The sequence below is a fragment of the Anopheles ziemanni genome, chromosome 3, assembly GCF_943734765.1.
Source record: "Anopheles ziemanni chromosome 3, idAnoZiCoDA_A2_x.2, whole genome shotgun sequence".
Lineage (NCBI taxonomy): Eukaryota > Metazoa > Arthropoda > Insecta > Diptera > Culicidae > Anopheles > Anopheles ziemanni.
Window position 1 is genome coordinate 60,840,578 of NC_080706.1, and position 14,550 is coordinate 60,855,127.

General features: G+C 47.9%; 4 protein-coding genes across 4 annotated transcripts; 2 read left to right on the forward strand and 2 right to left on the reverse strand.

Annotated features, from left to right (window-relative positions):
- Window positions 1-4,764: 4,764 nt before the first annotated feature.
- LOC131288002 (histone H3.1) lies at window positions 4,765-5,175 on the forward strand. The gene has a single exon (XM_058317097.1). The coding sequence runs from the start codon at window positions 4,765-4,767 to the stop codon at window positions 5,173-5,175; it is 411 nt and encodes a 136-aa protein (XP_058173080.1).
- A 939-nt stretch (window positions 5,176-6,114) lies between these two features.
- On the reverse strand, window positions 6,115-6,489 carry LOC131288003 (histone H2B). Its single transcript, XM_058317099.1, has one exon. It carries the CDS (start codon window positions 6,487-6,489, stop codon window positions 6,115-6,117), a length of 375 nt encoding a protein of 124 aa, XP_058173082.1.
- A 4,487-nt stretch (window positions 6,490-10,976) lies between these two features.
- LOC131288005 (histone H2A) lies at window positions 10,977-11,354 on the forward strand. The gene has a single exon (XM_058317101.1). It carries the CDS (start codon window positions 10,980-10,982, stop codon window positions 11,352-11,354), a length of 375 nt encoding a protein of 124 aa, XP_058173084.1. The 5' UTR covers window positions 10,977-10,979.
- Window positions 11,355-12,244: 890 nt separating this feature from the next.
- LOC131288004 (histone H4) lies at window positions 12,245-12,556 on the reverse strand. The gene has a single exon (XM_058317100.1). The coding sequence runs from the start codon at window positions 12,554-12,556 to the stop codon at window positions 12,245-12,247; it is 312 nt and encodes a 103-aa protein (XP_058173083.1).
- Window positions 12,557-14,550: the final 1,994 nt, after the last annotated feature.

Here is a 14,550-nt window from a genome sequence, read left to right on the forward strand (position 1 = left end):
TTGGTACCAAGCACGGGAGTTTAGATGAATTAGATTTGAAATATTTGGAATTGAATTACCAGAAAGAGAAATTAATTCGTTATTTGCTCTAGCTGTAAAAGCGGTTGCATTAATACCTTTTTCTAGGATCCGGGCAGCTGCTGAAACTATTTTGTGGGTGATAATGTGTTTTAGAGGGAGAGTTCCGCTTTCGCAAAGAAGAGAATTGGTAGGGCTGGTTCTAAACGCACCAGAGGAGGCTCTGATGGCGTCGTGATAGAGAGGAGAGATTTTTTTAATGAAAAATTCTGATTCTACCGAGACAATTTCGATACCATATAAGAGTTTGGGCAACAGCCAGTTATTAATGATTTTAGTTAGGGTAGCACGGGAAGCTCTATGGGTTCCCGAGCCTAGCATCCTGAAAAGATTAATTTTAGGTTTAGCATTTTTTGCTAAACTATTAATGTGAGGTTTAAATGTTAGTTTTTTATCAAAAATAACTCCAAGTATCTTAGCTTGAGGGACGTCCGGGATAGCATTGGTTCCAAAGTGAATGGGTAATTTGCGATGGAAGAAACTATTGCAGATGTGCAGGATTTTGCATTTCTCGTGCGATACCTCAAAACCTGTCCATCTGGCCCATTGTTTCACCTTGTCCATTCCCGCTTGGAGGTTTTTTCTGCATATGGATGGAGAGGAGTGGTTGGAAATGAGTATGACGTCGTCTGCATAGACTAGTGGAGTGATGTTCGTAGGGATGGATGAGAAGAGGGATTCTAGACTAATGAGGAAAAGAGTAGGAGATAAGATGGCTCCCTGTGGGACCCCGTTTTCGAGAGAGTGAATTTCCGAGGAGTTGGACCCAATAACAACCTGGAAAGTTCGTTCCGAAAGGAAGGATTGGAGATAATTTGTTAGGTTACCACCAAAACTCCATCTCTGTAGTTGTTCTAAGATAGAGTATCTCCAGGTTCGGTCGAAAGCTTTTGCAAGGTCTATGATGGCGAGATCAATATGTTGTCCATTTTTAACTTCCGATAGATGTTCCTCGAGTGTGGCAAAGTATGTTTCCGTACCAAGGCCACTTCGGAAAGCATGCTGTCCGGGGTCCAAGAGTCCACGGTCTTCCAACTCCTGGGTCAACCTACGGTTAACCATCCTCTCCATAATCTTTCCTATGCAGTTTAATAGTGATATGGGTCTGTAGCTGTCTATGGAATGGGGTGGTTTATCGGGCTTTGGGATCGGTACAATAAAACTGTTTTTCCAGTGGGGAGGGATAGTTCCAGATGACCATATGTTGTTGTATATGGAGAGCAGGGAGTACTTACCAATAGGAGGTAGATTTTTAAGAAGGGGGTATCCAATATTATCAGGGCCGGCCGACTTACCTTTGCACTTGTTAAGTGCCCAGTGGAGTTCAGATAGGGTGAAAGGCTTATTGTACGGAAGGTTTGGGTCACTGTTGAAATGTAGGGGAATAAGTTCGGTGTTGGCTTTATGTTTTAGGAAATTTGTGGGGAAGTTTTCAGAAGCGGAAATTTCGGCAAAATGGGTGGCGAAAGCTTCCGGGGTATCTTCCGCCGGGAGGAAGGAATCATTGGATTTAATGTGAATGGTATGCGGATTTTTATACTTACCTGATAGGATACTAACTCTTCTCCACAGCTCGGCACTTGACATGGTAGGGTTAATATCTTCCACAAAGCTTGCCCAACACTTGTCTTTTTCGGCTTTTACTAAGTCTTTGGCTATTGTGTTTAGGATTTTGTATCTTTCACTTAGCTCATCCACGGGTAAGTTTCTTTGACTGGCTCTGCGGAGCATTCTGAGAGCCTTGCGACGGTTTTTAATAGCAAGCGCTACCTCTTGGTTCCACCATGGCACATTTCGGCGGCCTGGGGTTCCCTTGGTGAGTTTTATGGACCGCTTTGCTGCCTCCAGAATAGCCTCACAGAGCTGTTTTTCGTTAACCGGATTATTTCGGGGAAGTAATTTTTGAAATTCGGATTGGAATTTTTCCCAATTGGCGGTGTCATATTTCCACCTCGCCCTGAGGCGCGGTGGTGGAGGTATAGAGTGGGAGGAGATGAGAAGAGGGTAGTGGTCACTGCCATGTGAGTCGGAGTCTATTGTGAGTTGGAAATTTTGATATGAGTCGGTGGGGAGAACGAAATGGTCCAGCGTGGAGCCAGAACCAGTCCGGGAGCAGAATCTTGTAGCAGTTGCGTTTTGGAAGGTTGAGTAACTGGCTGTATTAAAGATATCATTAATGATTCTTCCACGGGAGTTGGTGTTTCTATTGCCCCAATCCACGTGGGAGGCATTTAGGTCCCCGGTAAGGAAGGTTGGGGTAGGGAGTTGAGAGAGAAGGTTTGGAAGGTGTTCATGGACGTCTGCATTAGAAAGGGAATTTGGAGGAAGGTAGATGGAGACGAAGGTGGCAGGAAAAGGGGTGCTAATTTTGGCTGCGGAGAAGGGAAGTGGGGATTGAAATTGGCAAGGAGAGGACGGTATGGTTTTTGAAATTCCGATCGCTGTGCTTTGGTGTGAATTTAAGGAGGAAAAGGAGGTGTACCAGTTATATTTGTTCAGTGGAAAAGATTGAGGGATAGAAGGAGAGAGCGTTTCTTGGAGGGAGATGACAGTAGGGTTGTGCTTGTTGATCAGGATTTTAAGGTTGTCAATATTGCTTTTCAAGCTACGGATATTCCAGGAGAGTAGAAAGGTAGCGGTTGCGTTTGGTAAGGTCGTATTTGGATCCATTTGGGGAAAAAAGGTTTGATAAGATAGTGGTGTTTTTCCGAGATGTCAGTGGGGGTTTATTTGGAGTTTTTCTTATTTTTTTTCTTTGGAGCTTTGGTTTTCGGGGGCGATGTGGCGGTCGGATTTTTCAGGTAAATCGAGGGGTTGGTCTTGTTCATAGCGGTGAGGTCTTCTTCGGAGGAGGGGCTGCTAATCGTTCTCTTCCGGGAGTTTGCGGAAGCGACCGTGGACATAGAGGCGTCCGAGCCATGTTGGGAAGCGGAGTCGGAATCATTTTCAGTGTCTGGGTCAGAGCTGTAGGTATTTATTGAGGTTTCATGGCCTTGAGTTACGGAGTTATTTGTTGGGGTTGTGGTTGTGGCTTTTTGTTCCTCTTTGTTTGTAATTAGTTTTTTGAGAAGTTGGTGTTGCTTCTCTACTTTTGCACTCATCTCCTTTAATTGGGAGGTTAGGATTGTGATAGTTTTATTAGCTTCTGCTAGTGCAGCTTCCAATGCGGATGTATTGTTTACCATTACTTGATTGGATGTAGCTTGCGCGTAGGTAATCCGGGATTGCACTGTGCTTTTGTGCAGATTGCTTTTAACAGCTATTCTTGCTTCCCCGAACGAGACATTGTGATCTACTTTGTATTTAATAACTTCAGTTTCATTTTGGTATATGGGGCAAATCCGTGAGTAGCTACTGTGGTTACCCTTACAGTTTTTGCACAAAAATTCCTCGGTGCAGGTTCCGTGTGCAGGGGAGCCGCAGGTGTAGCAAGTGTGTCCGTTTTTGCATCTCAGTCTGGTGTGGCCAAAACTGGAGCAATTGAAGCATTGCATCGGCTTAGGGTAGTACGGTCGGGTAGCGATTTGAATCGGGCCGACGCGGATGTGGCTCGGGACACGGGTAGCAGTGATCCGAAGTAGTATGGAGTTTGTGGGAACGTAATTTTCATTTACCTTACGGGTAAATCTTTTGACAAAGGTTACGTTCTGCTCTTTTAAGTTCGAAAGGATGGTCTCGTCGTTAAGCTCTTTGAGCTCAGGGGCGAAAATTACACACTGTATACTGTTGAGCGTTTTGTGGTGTGCTATTTGCACGGAGGTTCCATCGATAAGCTTTCTCAGGGATAGAAGCTTTGCGCATTGATTCTTGTTCCGGATTTTCAGGAGATACTGCTCTCCTCCATTGAGGCACTTACCTGCTTCCGTTAACTTACCTGCACAATTCTCCAGAGACTTGCCGATAATGAATGGATTTTTAGGTAGGGAAGCGCCTTCGGCTGCTTCTAGAACTAAAAACGTGAAGTCATCCGATAGGGATCCGAACCAATCCGGAGGAGTATTATCCCTACCCGAAGGGGTAGAGGGGTCCCCCCTGTTAGTAGGAGGGTCCGGCATGTTGCCGGGTTAGCCTAAACTAACACTAACCTAAATAACAAAATTACAATAGGGCACTACGATAGAATAATTCGGTACTTAAGTAATAATATTAAAAAACACTACAATTCTAACGAAAGCGGGAGAAACACGGGTAAATTCGATCGAGGTGAACTTTTCAACACTGGTTGGGTCAAAACCCTTTGTTTTCACATCCAGCGAAAGCGCAAAGCGCAAAACGCAAAAAGCCGGATTGCTCCGACCGAGCGTTTCTTGTTTGAGCCTGTTCGCACTGTCGCTTGGTTATACACTTGAACTCACTCACACTTGTATGAAATGGGAAAGATTGTATTCAATACTCTTCAGCTCGCTTGCTGGAACGACCACTAGGTAGGTGTTGCTTCGTCAAAAGTTCGACCGAGACTGTAATACAAAACGTAATACAAAACTGGGACGAACTGCGATGGTTTCGGCAGTGAAACACGGTTTTTATTGACCCGACCCGCCCGATCGTGAGCACCCGAAGAGGGACCCGAAACTATATAAACGCGGTTTCACGGCGCGGTTCGGCCCAGTTTTGTATTACCACCACAAGTGAACAGACCCGTGTCGAACCCGATCAACGTCAACAGCATCAACAACATCAACTACGATGGCACGTACCAAGCAAACTGCCCGTAAGTCCACCGGAGGAAAGGCGCCGCGCAAGCAGCTAGCCACCAAGGCGGCCCGCAAGAGTGCTCCGGCCACCGGAGGAGTGAAGAAGCCGCATCGCTACCGACCGGGAACGGTGGCTCTGCGTGAAATCCGTCGCTACCAGAAGTCGACCGAGCTGCTGATCCGCAAGTTGCCCTTCCAGCGATTGGTGCGTGAAATCGCACAGGACTTCAAGACGGATCTGCGTTTCCAGAGCTCGGCGGTGATGGCGCTACAGGAAGCGTGTGAAGCGTATCTAGTCGGTCTGTTCGAGGACACGAATCTGTGTGCCATCCACGCGAAGCGCGTCACCATCATGCCGAAAGACATCCAGCTTGCTCGTCGTATCCGTGGTGAACGTGCTTAAGTGACAACGGTTCGTTTCGTTTCGTTTCGTTTTCAACCAAACCCAAACGGTCCTTTTCAGGACCACCAACCCGTTACCGAAAGGAGGATTATTTCGTACCCGTCCCGTCCCGTCGTACACGCTATATCGATATATATAATATTTATATATATCTATGATGATGATGATGATAAATGGTGAACCCCTGACTGATACATATGGGGTATGAGATGCAATCAAAACAATACAAACCATATATAATGATATATATTGTTATATATAATATAATAATCTATGATGATGAAGAAGAAGAAGAAGATGACGATAAATAAAAACAAAACCTAACATATGACGATAGAAATGCAAACCATAACCTAGCCGTGACACAAACCATAACATAATACATATGATAACGTCTACAAACCACCAGGCAACCCCATCCGTTAGCGGTGATTTGAAGTTATAGAGCAATTACATGCGGTGGGTTTAAAGAGTTGTTAAAGAGAATCTGTTCCATATTAAACCAAGTTGAACATATATGTCTTGGATGAAACAAAAAATGACACATTGCTTTGCCTTTGGCTGTGCCATAACCATAGAAACCATAACGGAGTGCTTTAAATGTTAGTAACCGTTAGGTTTTTTCTTAAAACCACTGTTTAAAATGTTCATTCTATTCATTTACGCGCGCTTGTGTTACGCGCGGCTATGTGTGCGCCAAAACACAACGAAGTGGTGATGTTAAACTAGAAAACGGTTCGACACACTTTTTGTTCTGTTTCTTCAACGCACAACACAAACACATTATTATTTTTCGATCTTCGTCGGTTTCTTTCTCTTCGATGAATGGAATGGAATGAAATGAAATGATTCTTGTTTGGAAAACATTTTGTGGTCCTGAAAAGGACCGTTGTTATGCGACGAGTTGGTGTGGTTTGTGACGACCACGGACGAACCAGCTTACTTCGAGCTGGTGTACTTGGTGACGGCCTTCGTGCCCTCGGACACGGCGTGCTTGGCCAGCTCACCAGGAAGCAGCAGACGGACGGCGGTCTGGATTTCGCGTGACGTGATCGTCGAACGCTTGTTGTAGTGCGCCAGCCGGGACGCTTCGGCGGCGATGCGCTCGAAGATGTCGTTCACGAAGCTGTTCATGATGCTCATCGCCTTCGACGAGATGCCAGTGTCCGGATGGACTTGCTTCAGCACCTTGTAGATGTAGATGGCGTAGCTTTCCTTGCGGGTCTTGCGCTTCTTCTTCTTGTCCGACTTGGAGATATTTTTCTGGGCCTTGCCAGACTTCTTCGCTGCCTTTCCGCTGGTTTTCGGTGCCATTGCGATTGTTTAACGTGCGTGAAACGTGTTTCCTCGTTGAGCGTCACTTCAATTTTAACGCGTTTTTCGACCCTCACTTCGGCTTTTATTCAGCGTCGGGCGAGTTCGCTGGCTGGCTTCGCTACACCTCGACGTTTATATAAACCCGGTTTCAGGTTCGTTTCGGCATCCGATCCATTCGCACTCAGACTGTAGACGGAGTGACACATAGTAAGAAACACAGTGTTAGTGATTGAAGCGGTTTTTTTTTCCTTTCGGCGGTATGCCGAAGGACAAGAGTGACGACAAGAAGAAGAGAACGATGCGCTCGGGCTCTAGTGGAAGTGAGAGAAGCGAGAGGAAAAAAGTATGCGGTTCGGGTGCGTTGCCGCCACCCGATGTCAACATGTCTGCCTGCAGTGGTAGTGAGGTAGACCACTCGTCTGACGAAGACCCGGAGGGCTTCCGCACCGTGCGTACGAGAGCCAGACGGAGCACGACAGAGAAAGGTGCAAATAATGCGCCCAAAACATCAGCACCAGGGCGTTCAGCAGGGCTTCCGCCAAACAATCGCCGTCCACCGCCAGTGGTAGTCCAAAACGTGGCCTATCCCGTTCTGCGCTCCAAACTACTGGCAAAAAACATCAAAGCCGAGTTCCAGTTTGGCAGCACAGGCACGAAACTCTTCGTGCAGACCAGAGAGGAGCACACTGCTCTCACGAAGCTTCTGGAGCAAGAGAAGGCTGAATACTTCACGCACGATCTGCGCGATGATAGACCATACAAGGTTGTCATCCGAGGACTCCCACTAATGGATACTGAGGAAATCCGGGATGAGCTCCGGTCAACCCATGCCCTAGAGGTAGAAGAAGAATTCCGTATGAAGAGAAAGGACGAGGAGACGGTGGCCTACCACAGCCAGCTCTACGTGGTTCATTTGAAACGTGCTTCTTGCACATTACAAACATTAAAATCGGTGCGAGCGATTCTTTCTGTCCGCATTAGGTGGGAGTCCTACCGTGGGGGCCAGCGAGGACCCACTCAATGCCATCGATGCCAAGCATTTGGCCACGGCTCGCGAAATTGCCACCTGCAGCCGAAATGCGAGAGCTGCTCCCTTTCGCATTTTACGGCCAACTGCGTCAAACCAGAACCACCCAAGTGCGCAAACTGCGGCGGCCCTCATCGCGCAAATGACCGCGAGTGCCCAAAAAGGGATGAGTTCAAGAATATTCAAATGCGTGCCCAAGGCAAAGGCCAAAAAATGAAAAAAGCGCTCAAACAACCATCATCCGGGCTGAGCGATCGGCTGAAGAATGTGCAGGAAAATTTTCCGGTCCTGCCAAACAATAAGAAACATCAGCCAGCCCAAAACGAGGTGGCCGTAGACGTACATCACCTGAAGCTGCAAGCAAAGGAAGCATCATACGCCGCCAAGGCTAAAATGGCAAACAATGAAAACGATCTCCTAGATGCGGCAACTCTCATGGAGATTTTCAATGAGATGATGGCTACCGTGCGTTCCTGCCAGTCTAAACAGGAGCAGCTCACTCGACTGACAAAGCTAGTCCTTCGATATGCCTAGTTTGAGAGTGGCTACCTGGAACGCTTGTTCTGTCAGGAACAAACAAATTCCACTGAACGACTTCCTGAATCGTCAAAACATCGACGTGGCGCTAATAGTTGAGACGCATCTCAAACCAGAGCTGAGCTTCTATTTGGACAACTATAAAGTACATCGGCTGGATCGAATTAACTCTCGCGGAGGTGGTGTTGCGATCGCTGTTCGACGTGGCATCAGGCACCAACTGCTACCACACTTCAACACCACCATCATTGAAGCAGTTGGCGTTAGGATCAGTACCAGCTCGGGAGCCCTTCACATCGTATCCGCGTACTGTCCTCGACAATGCTCTGGTACACTTGAAGCAGCTTTTCGCCAAGATCTAAACACCATCGCCTGCAACAACTTCCGCACGGTTGTTGGAGGGGACCTAAACGCCCGTCATCGTTTGTGGGGAAATATGCGGCAGAATAGAAACGGAAACATCCTGGCTGAGGTCGCCCAGCATGGACATTTCATCGTCGAGTTTCCAGATGCTCCCACCGCCATCCCCAACCATGGATCCCCTTCAGTTATCGATCTGTTTCTCACCAACCTGCAGATCACCAAACCCTCCACCCTGGATGAGCTAAACTCGGACCACTTCCCGGTCTTAACGCACGTTCAGCTCAACGCCATCAGAGCTCCGCCGGTAACAAGGAAAAATTACCACTGCGTTGACTGGGACCGCTTTGGAAGACTGGTTGACCAGCAAATCACCACCACCGAGATTGCACCGTCACCAGCTTCCATTGAGGCAGCTGTAACCATCGTGGAGGAGGCTATTCGCTCGGCAGAGGCGGAGTGTGTCCCAGTGGTGTCCACACGAGGGCAGGTGATTGTCCTAGACGACCATACTCGGCAGCTTATCTCGCGGAGAAACATGGTGAGGCGGCAATACCAGCGCACTGGGGATCAGCTTTGTAAACAGCAGGCAGCACAACTTTCCCGCATTATCCAGCATCGGGTGGAGATTATTAGAAATAACAACTTTGAGCGCATGGTCCAGCGACTCCATCCAGGCACCAACGCTTTCTGGAAAGTGGCAAAGACGCTCCGTACAAAACCCAGGCCGATACCACCTCTAGTTGCAGCCGACAACACAGTGCTTCTTACTCCAGCGGAGAAGACTGGTGCCCTCGCACAACACTTCGCGGATGCTCACCGAATTGGCCTTGCTCTGCCCAGCCCTCATGAGGTAGAGGTGGCCTCATCAGTGGCTAGAGTGAACTCCGTACAACCAACCCTGCCTCCAGAGGATCGCACCACCGTCGGAGAGGTGAGTCATGCTCTGAAGATGATGCGGAATATGAAAGCCCCTGGCTTTGATGGCATACTCAGCATCCTTCTAAAGCATCTCCCACTCCGAGCCCTCACTCTCCTGACGAACATTCTTAACTGCTGCCTAGAACTGCAATACTATCCGCAGACTTGGAAGACGGCAAAGGTGGTTCCGATATTAAAACCAGGCAAGGACCCAACGAGGTCTTCCAGTTATCGCCCAATCAGCCTGCTGAGCACGCTTGGAAAACTTTTCGAGAGACTCATAAGTTGGAGACTTCGGGATGCGATGGAAGATCTGCAGATATTGCCTCCTGAGCAGTTTGGCTTCCGTGCAGGACACGCAACAACACATCAACTCCTGAGGTTGAAAATAAGCATCGAAAAGAACAAGAGGGTCGGAAAGTCCACTGCGGTCGTCATGCTTGATGTGGAGAAGGCTTTCGACAGTGTGTGGCATGATGGGCTTGTCCACAAAATGCACTCCTTCCGGCTTCCTCCATATCTTGTGAAGCTGGTCAGCAACTACCTGCGGCAACGAACCTTCCGGGTGTCCCTGGGATCAGTGTCATCCAGCCCAACCAACATCGCGGCAGGCGTCCCACAGGGCAGCATCCTGGGCCCCTTGTTGTACACTCTGTTTACGGCGGATCTTCCAGAGTTGCCAAGGGGTTCGGAAATATACCTGTACGCTGATGACACTGCCATCACCACCAAGGGTCGCACTCCAGCAGAGTTGAGGAACAGCGGTCAACGGGCTCTCGACGTCTTCCAGCAATACGCCGCCAGCTGGAAGATAAAGCTGAACCAAGAGAAGACGCAAGCGATGGTCATCCCGTATCGACTAAGGAAAAACCTGCTGCAACCTCCGGAGCAATCCCGTCTCAAAGTGGGTTCAACACCAGTGCCATGGCAGCAGTCGGTTCGGTACCTAGGCGTCACGATCGACAATCGGCTTCTGTTCCACCACCACACGCGCTATCTTGCAGACCGCATTGCTGTTTTACTTAAGCTGCTGTACCCGCTCGTAAAACGGCAATCTACCCTTCATAAAAAGAACAAGATTGCGGTGTTCAAACAAATTGTTCTGCCTGCGGCCACATATGCCATCCCAGTTTGGAGCTCCTGTGCCGCCACTAATCTGAAACGCGTACAAACGGCACTGAATAGATTTCTTGTACTAATATTAAATGCTCCTCCTAGAACGCGTCTAGAGGAGCTTTATAATGTAGCAGACACGAAAGCGCTAGACGTAATAGCATTTGAAGCAACGGATCGACTGAGATCCGCCATGCAAGCCTCACCCCATGAACTGATTAGAGGCTTGGTGTAAATAGTAGGTTAATAATAGGTTAATATTAGGTTAGGAGTAGGTTAAGGTTAATACTCTCATCGCCGTTGGCACAAAACCACACATTTAAGACAAATCAAACTGCCTCCATGGCAATACTAATGTAAACAGCGAATGAAAAGCGTGCGATCGCTAAATCTCGCAAAAACGATCTCGGAATTAGTACAAATAAACGAAATGAATTTATCATCATCATCATCATCATCGTTTCGGCATAGTTCGGAAGAGAACCTCTTCGAGTGAGCACCACGTATCCCTCTCGTTAAACAATCGAAAATGTCTGGACGCGGCAAGGGTGGTAAAGTGAAGGGAAAGGCAAAGTCCCGCTCGAATCGTGCCGGTCTGCAGTTCCCGGTCGGCCGTATTCATCGTCTGCTGCGCAAGGGTAACTATGCCGAGCGCGTCGGTGCCGGCGCACCGGTGTATCTGGCGGCCGTGATGGAGTATCTGGCCGCGGAAGTGCTCGAGTTGGCCGGTAACGCCGCCCGTGACAACAAGAAGACGCGCATCATCCCGCGCCATCTGCAGCTGGCCATCCGCAACGACGAAGAGTTGAACAAGCTGCTTTCCGGTGTGACCATCGCCCAAGGTGGTGTGCTGCCCAACATTCAGGCCGTGCTGTTGCCGAAGAAGACGGAAAAGAAGGCATAAGGCGTGCTCTCTCGTGCTCACCCCGCCGCGCGGCACCGTGTCGCGCTCACAAACCCCGCCGAAGATCTCACCGTCACAAAAACCGTCCTTTTCAGGGCGACAAAATCGTGTGATAAAGGTTTATTTCACTACATTCAGTGCCCATGGCAGTTGGTTTCTGTTCAGTTTCAGTAGTTAAATGGTTAAATGGACGTAATTTCACAGTGTGGCTGGAGAACAACGAAAGAAATGTTTAAAATTAACTCAAGCAATGTGTCTCAATGTGTGAAGTAACATCGCAAGTTTGGTAGGTTAAACGGGGCAAACCATTTTGCTTCATATCAGGTATGTAGCTTTTTTCCGCTCATTTCTACCCGAACACATGCGTTGGTGGTGGTGGCCATGAAAAATGATGGGTTTTGATCATCGCGTTAAAAACGGCCAACGCTACGCGCTCTACAGGTAGGGAATTTAACAATGTAAACGACCAAAGCGTTCTTTTCCCCGTATGCCACACCGAGCCCCGTGAGGTAGACCGGCGCCTTTCTACGAACTCTCAGTGGGTCGTCGTGTTAAAAAACGAATCGGTCACATATCCGAGAATCAGAACCGTCGGTAGTGTATCGCGCATCACCACCACCACTACGCGCGGTACACCATACCACTCGCTGTGTCGTTCCATCGGATATCGTTTCGGGCATGGGGAATGGGGTAAGAGAAGGAGAGGAGTAGTCAAGTCGCATTTTTTTTTCTCTGGCGTTTTTGGCGGCAAATGTGCCGGAGCGTCGGGAGAGCCACAAATGCTTAGTTTGATACGAATGAGCAGGAAATATATCTTTCTGGAACAGTTTTGGTGGTCCTGAAAAGGACCGATTTTTGTGTTTGCCAACAAGCGGGGCTGTTCGCGCAGCTTAACCTCCGAAACCGTACAGGGTGCGTCCCTGGCGTTTCAGGGCGTACACGACGTCCATGGCGGTGACGGTCTTGCGCTTGGCGTGCTCGGTGTACGTCACGGCATCACGGATCACGTTCTCGAGGAACACTTTCAGCACACCGCGAGTTTCTTCGTAGATCAGGCCGGAAATACGCTTCACACCGCCACGGCGAGCCAGACGGCGGATGGCCGGTTTCGTGATTCCCTGGATGTTATCACGCAGCACTTTGCGATGACGCTTGGCACCTCCTTTGCCCAGTCCCTTGCCTCCTTTTCCGCGGCCGGTCATGATGATGCTGCTTTACACAATTGGTTGTTGTTGACACGATGCAAACTGAACGAACGGTTTCGGCGAACTTTTTTTTTTTTTTTTTTTTTTTTTTTTATTAAAGAGATTTTGCGCCTTAACGGCGACATTCATCTCTATCTTAAATTAAAGTTACATAGTAGGGAAATGTTTGGAATCATGGGATAGTTTAAGGAAAGGATTGGGTGGGGAGGGGAACAATATTGCCTTAATTTAAACTTAAGATTAGGTTTGTTTTTCATTTTTATTTATTCTTTCCTTTCTGTTAAATTTCTTTATATATTTTAATTTCTTTCAAAAATTGTATGATGTTGTGTTCGCTTGTGGGGTCGTTGCTGAGGGCGGATTCTAGGTTTGGTGGGATGTTGAATTGCTGTCTGGCAGTAGTATGGGCTCTGCATTCAACTATGATATGATTGACGGTGAGCTGGCATCCACAGGTGATGCACATTGGTGGTGGGCTGTTCTTCGTGAAAAGGTAGCTATGAGTCAGTCGGGTGTGTCCTATTCTGATGCGGGTGAGGATCCGTTGGTCGCGTGGTTTCGGTGTGTCATTCCATGGTAGTGTGGTTGGTTTGATGCTGTGGAGTTTGGCGTCGATGAGCGATCTCCATTTGCGTTCCCAAGATGAGCGTACTTCATCTTGGGCCCAGCGAAGGAGGTCTCTCTTTGGGAAAGGTGTCTCGATGGTGTCCGGTTTCTCTCGACCTTCGTTCGCCAATCGGTCGGCGGCTTCGTTTCCAGCGATTCCCATGTGACTCGGTATCCAGCAAAGGGTGATGTTCCGAGTGGCTAGATGTTCGTCAATGGATTGTATGTAGGGATGTCTTGATGTTCCTTTTTCTATTGCTTGAAGTGCGCTTGCGGAATCTGTAAATATAACGTTAGCTTTGTTGTCTATTGTGGCCTCATCGGCTGCTATTAGGAGGGCTAAAGCTTCTGCGGAAAAGATCGATAAATTATTATTGAGTTTAAGACTGATAGATGTAGTTTCCGAGTATATTCCACATCCGGTTTCATTTGCTTGAACGGAACCGTCTGTGTAGATGTGGTGATGTGTTTTGTACTTGCCATTGATGAGCTGCTGGAAGAGTTGTTGAGCAATGGTGGGGTTGTAGTTGTCCTTTTTAATGTCTTTCATTGTCCAGTCTATGTTGGGTTTTGTTGCGCTCCAGGGTCTGTCTTTGAGTCTGTTTAGTTTTTCTATTTCTAAGAGTTCTTTGGTGGTAATTTGTTTGAAGAGGGTTTTGGTTCTGTTGGTGAGGGGCTGAGCTGGGAAATTTTTCTCGTTGAGTCGTGCTTGTGCTGATACTAGTCTATTGAGTAAAATGTGACTGAAAGGGAGCTGTCCGGATTCGCAGATTAACGAAGGTATGGGACTGGTGCGGAAAGCTCCTGAGATTTGTCTCAGGGCCTGGTTGTATATTTTCTCTACTTTGTTTTGGATGTTGGGGCCGCCTCTAGAGTAGAGTTCGGCGCCAAATAGTATTTTCGGAACAAGCCAGCCGTTCATGATCTTTAGCAGGGTTTCGCGAGAAGCTCGCTTTTTACCGCAGCCAAGATACTTGAACAGCTGTAGTTTGGTTTTGCTGGAAGATTGAAGATATTGAGTGTGTGGTATGAAGCTAAGAGTTGAGTCAATGACTACTCCTAGAATTTTGGTTTTTGTTACGTTTGGGATTCTAGAGTTATTGATGAATAGTGGTTTTGAGCGGCGTGCAGAAAATTGAGAAAAACAAATAATTTTGCTTTTCTCTGGGGAAATGTCGTAGCCCGTGAAGCGGGACCACTGTTGTAATTTGTCGAGTCCTTTCTGAAGAGATTGTTGTGTTTGTTTCGGTGTTGAGCCGGTAGCTATCAGAAGGATATCATCGGCGTATATGAGTGGTGTGATGTTTTCTGGGAGTGAGTTTATAAGTGTCTGTGTTGTGATGTTGAATAGTGTAGGGGAGAGAATGGCGCCTTGAGGGACACCA

Bases quoted from the DNA above. Each gene is read 5' to 3' on its own strand.
- LOC131288002 (XM_058317097.1), top strand. From the start codon at position 4,765: ATGGCACGTACCAAGCAAACTGCCCGTAAGTCCACCGGAGGAAAGGCG.
- LOC131288003 (XM_058317099.1), bottom strand. From the start codon at position 6,489: ATGGCACCGAAAACCAGCGGAAAGGCAGCGAAGAAGTCTGGCAAGGCC.
- LOC131288005 (XM_058317101.1), top strand. From the start codon at position 10,980: ATGTCTGGACGCGGCAAGGGTGGTAAAGTGAAGGGAAAGGCAAAGTCC.
- LOC131288004 (XM_058317100.1), bottom strand. From the start codon at position 12,556: ATGACCGGCCGCGGAAAAGGAGGCAAGGGACTGGGCAAAGGAGGTGCC.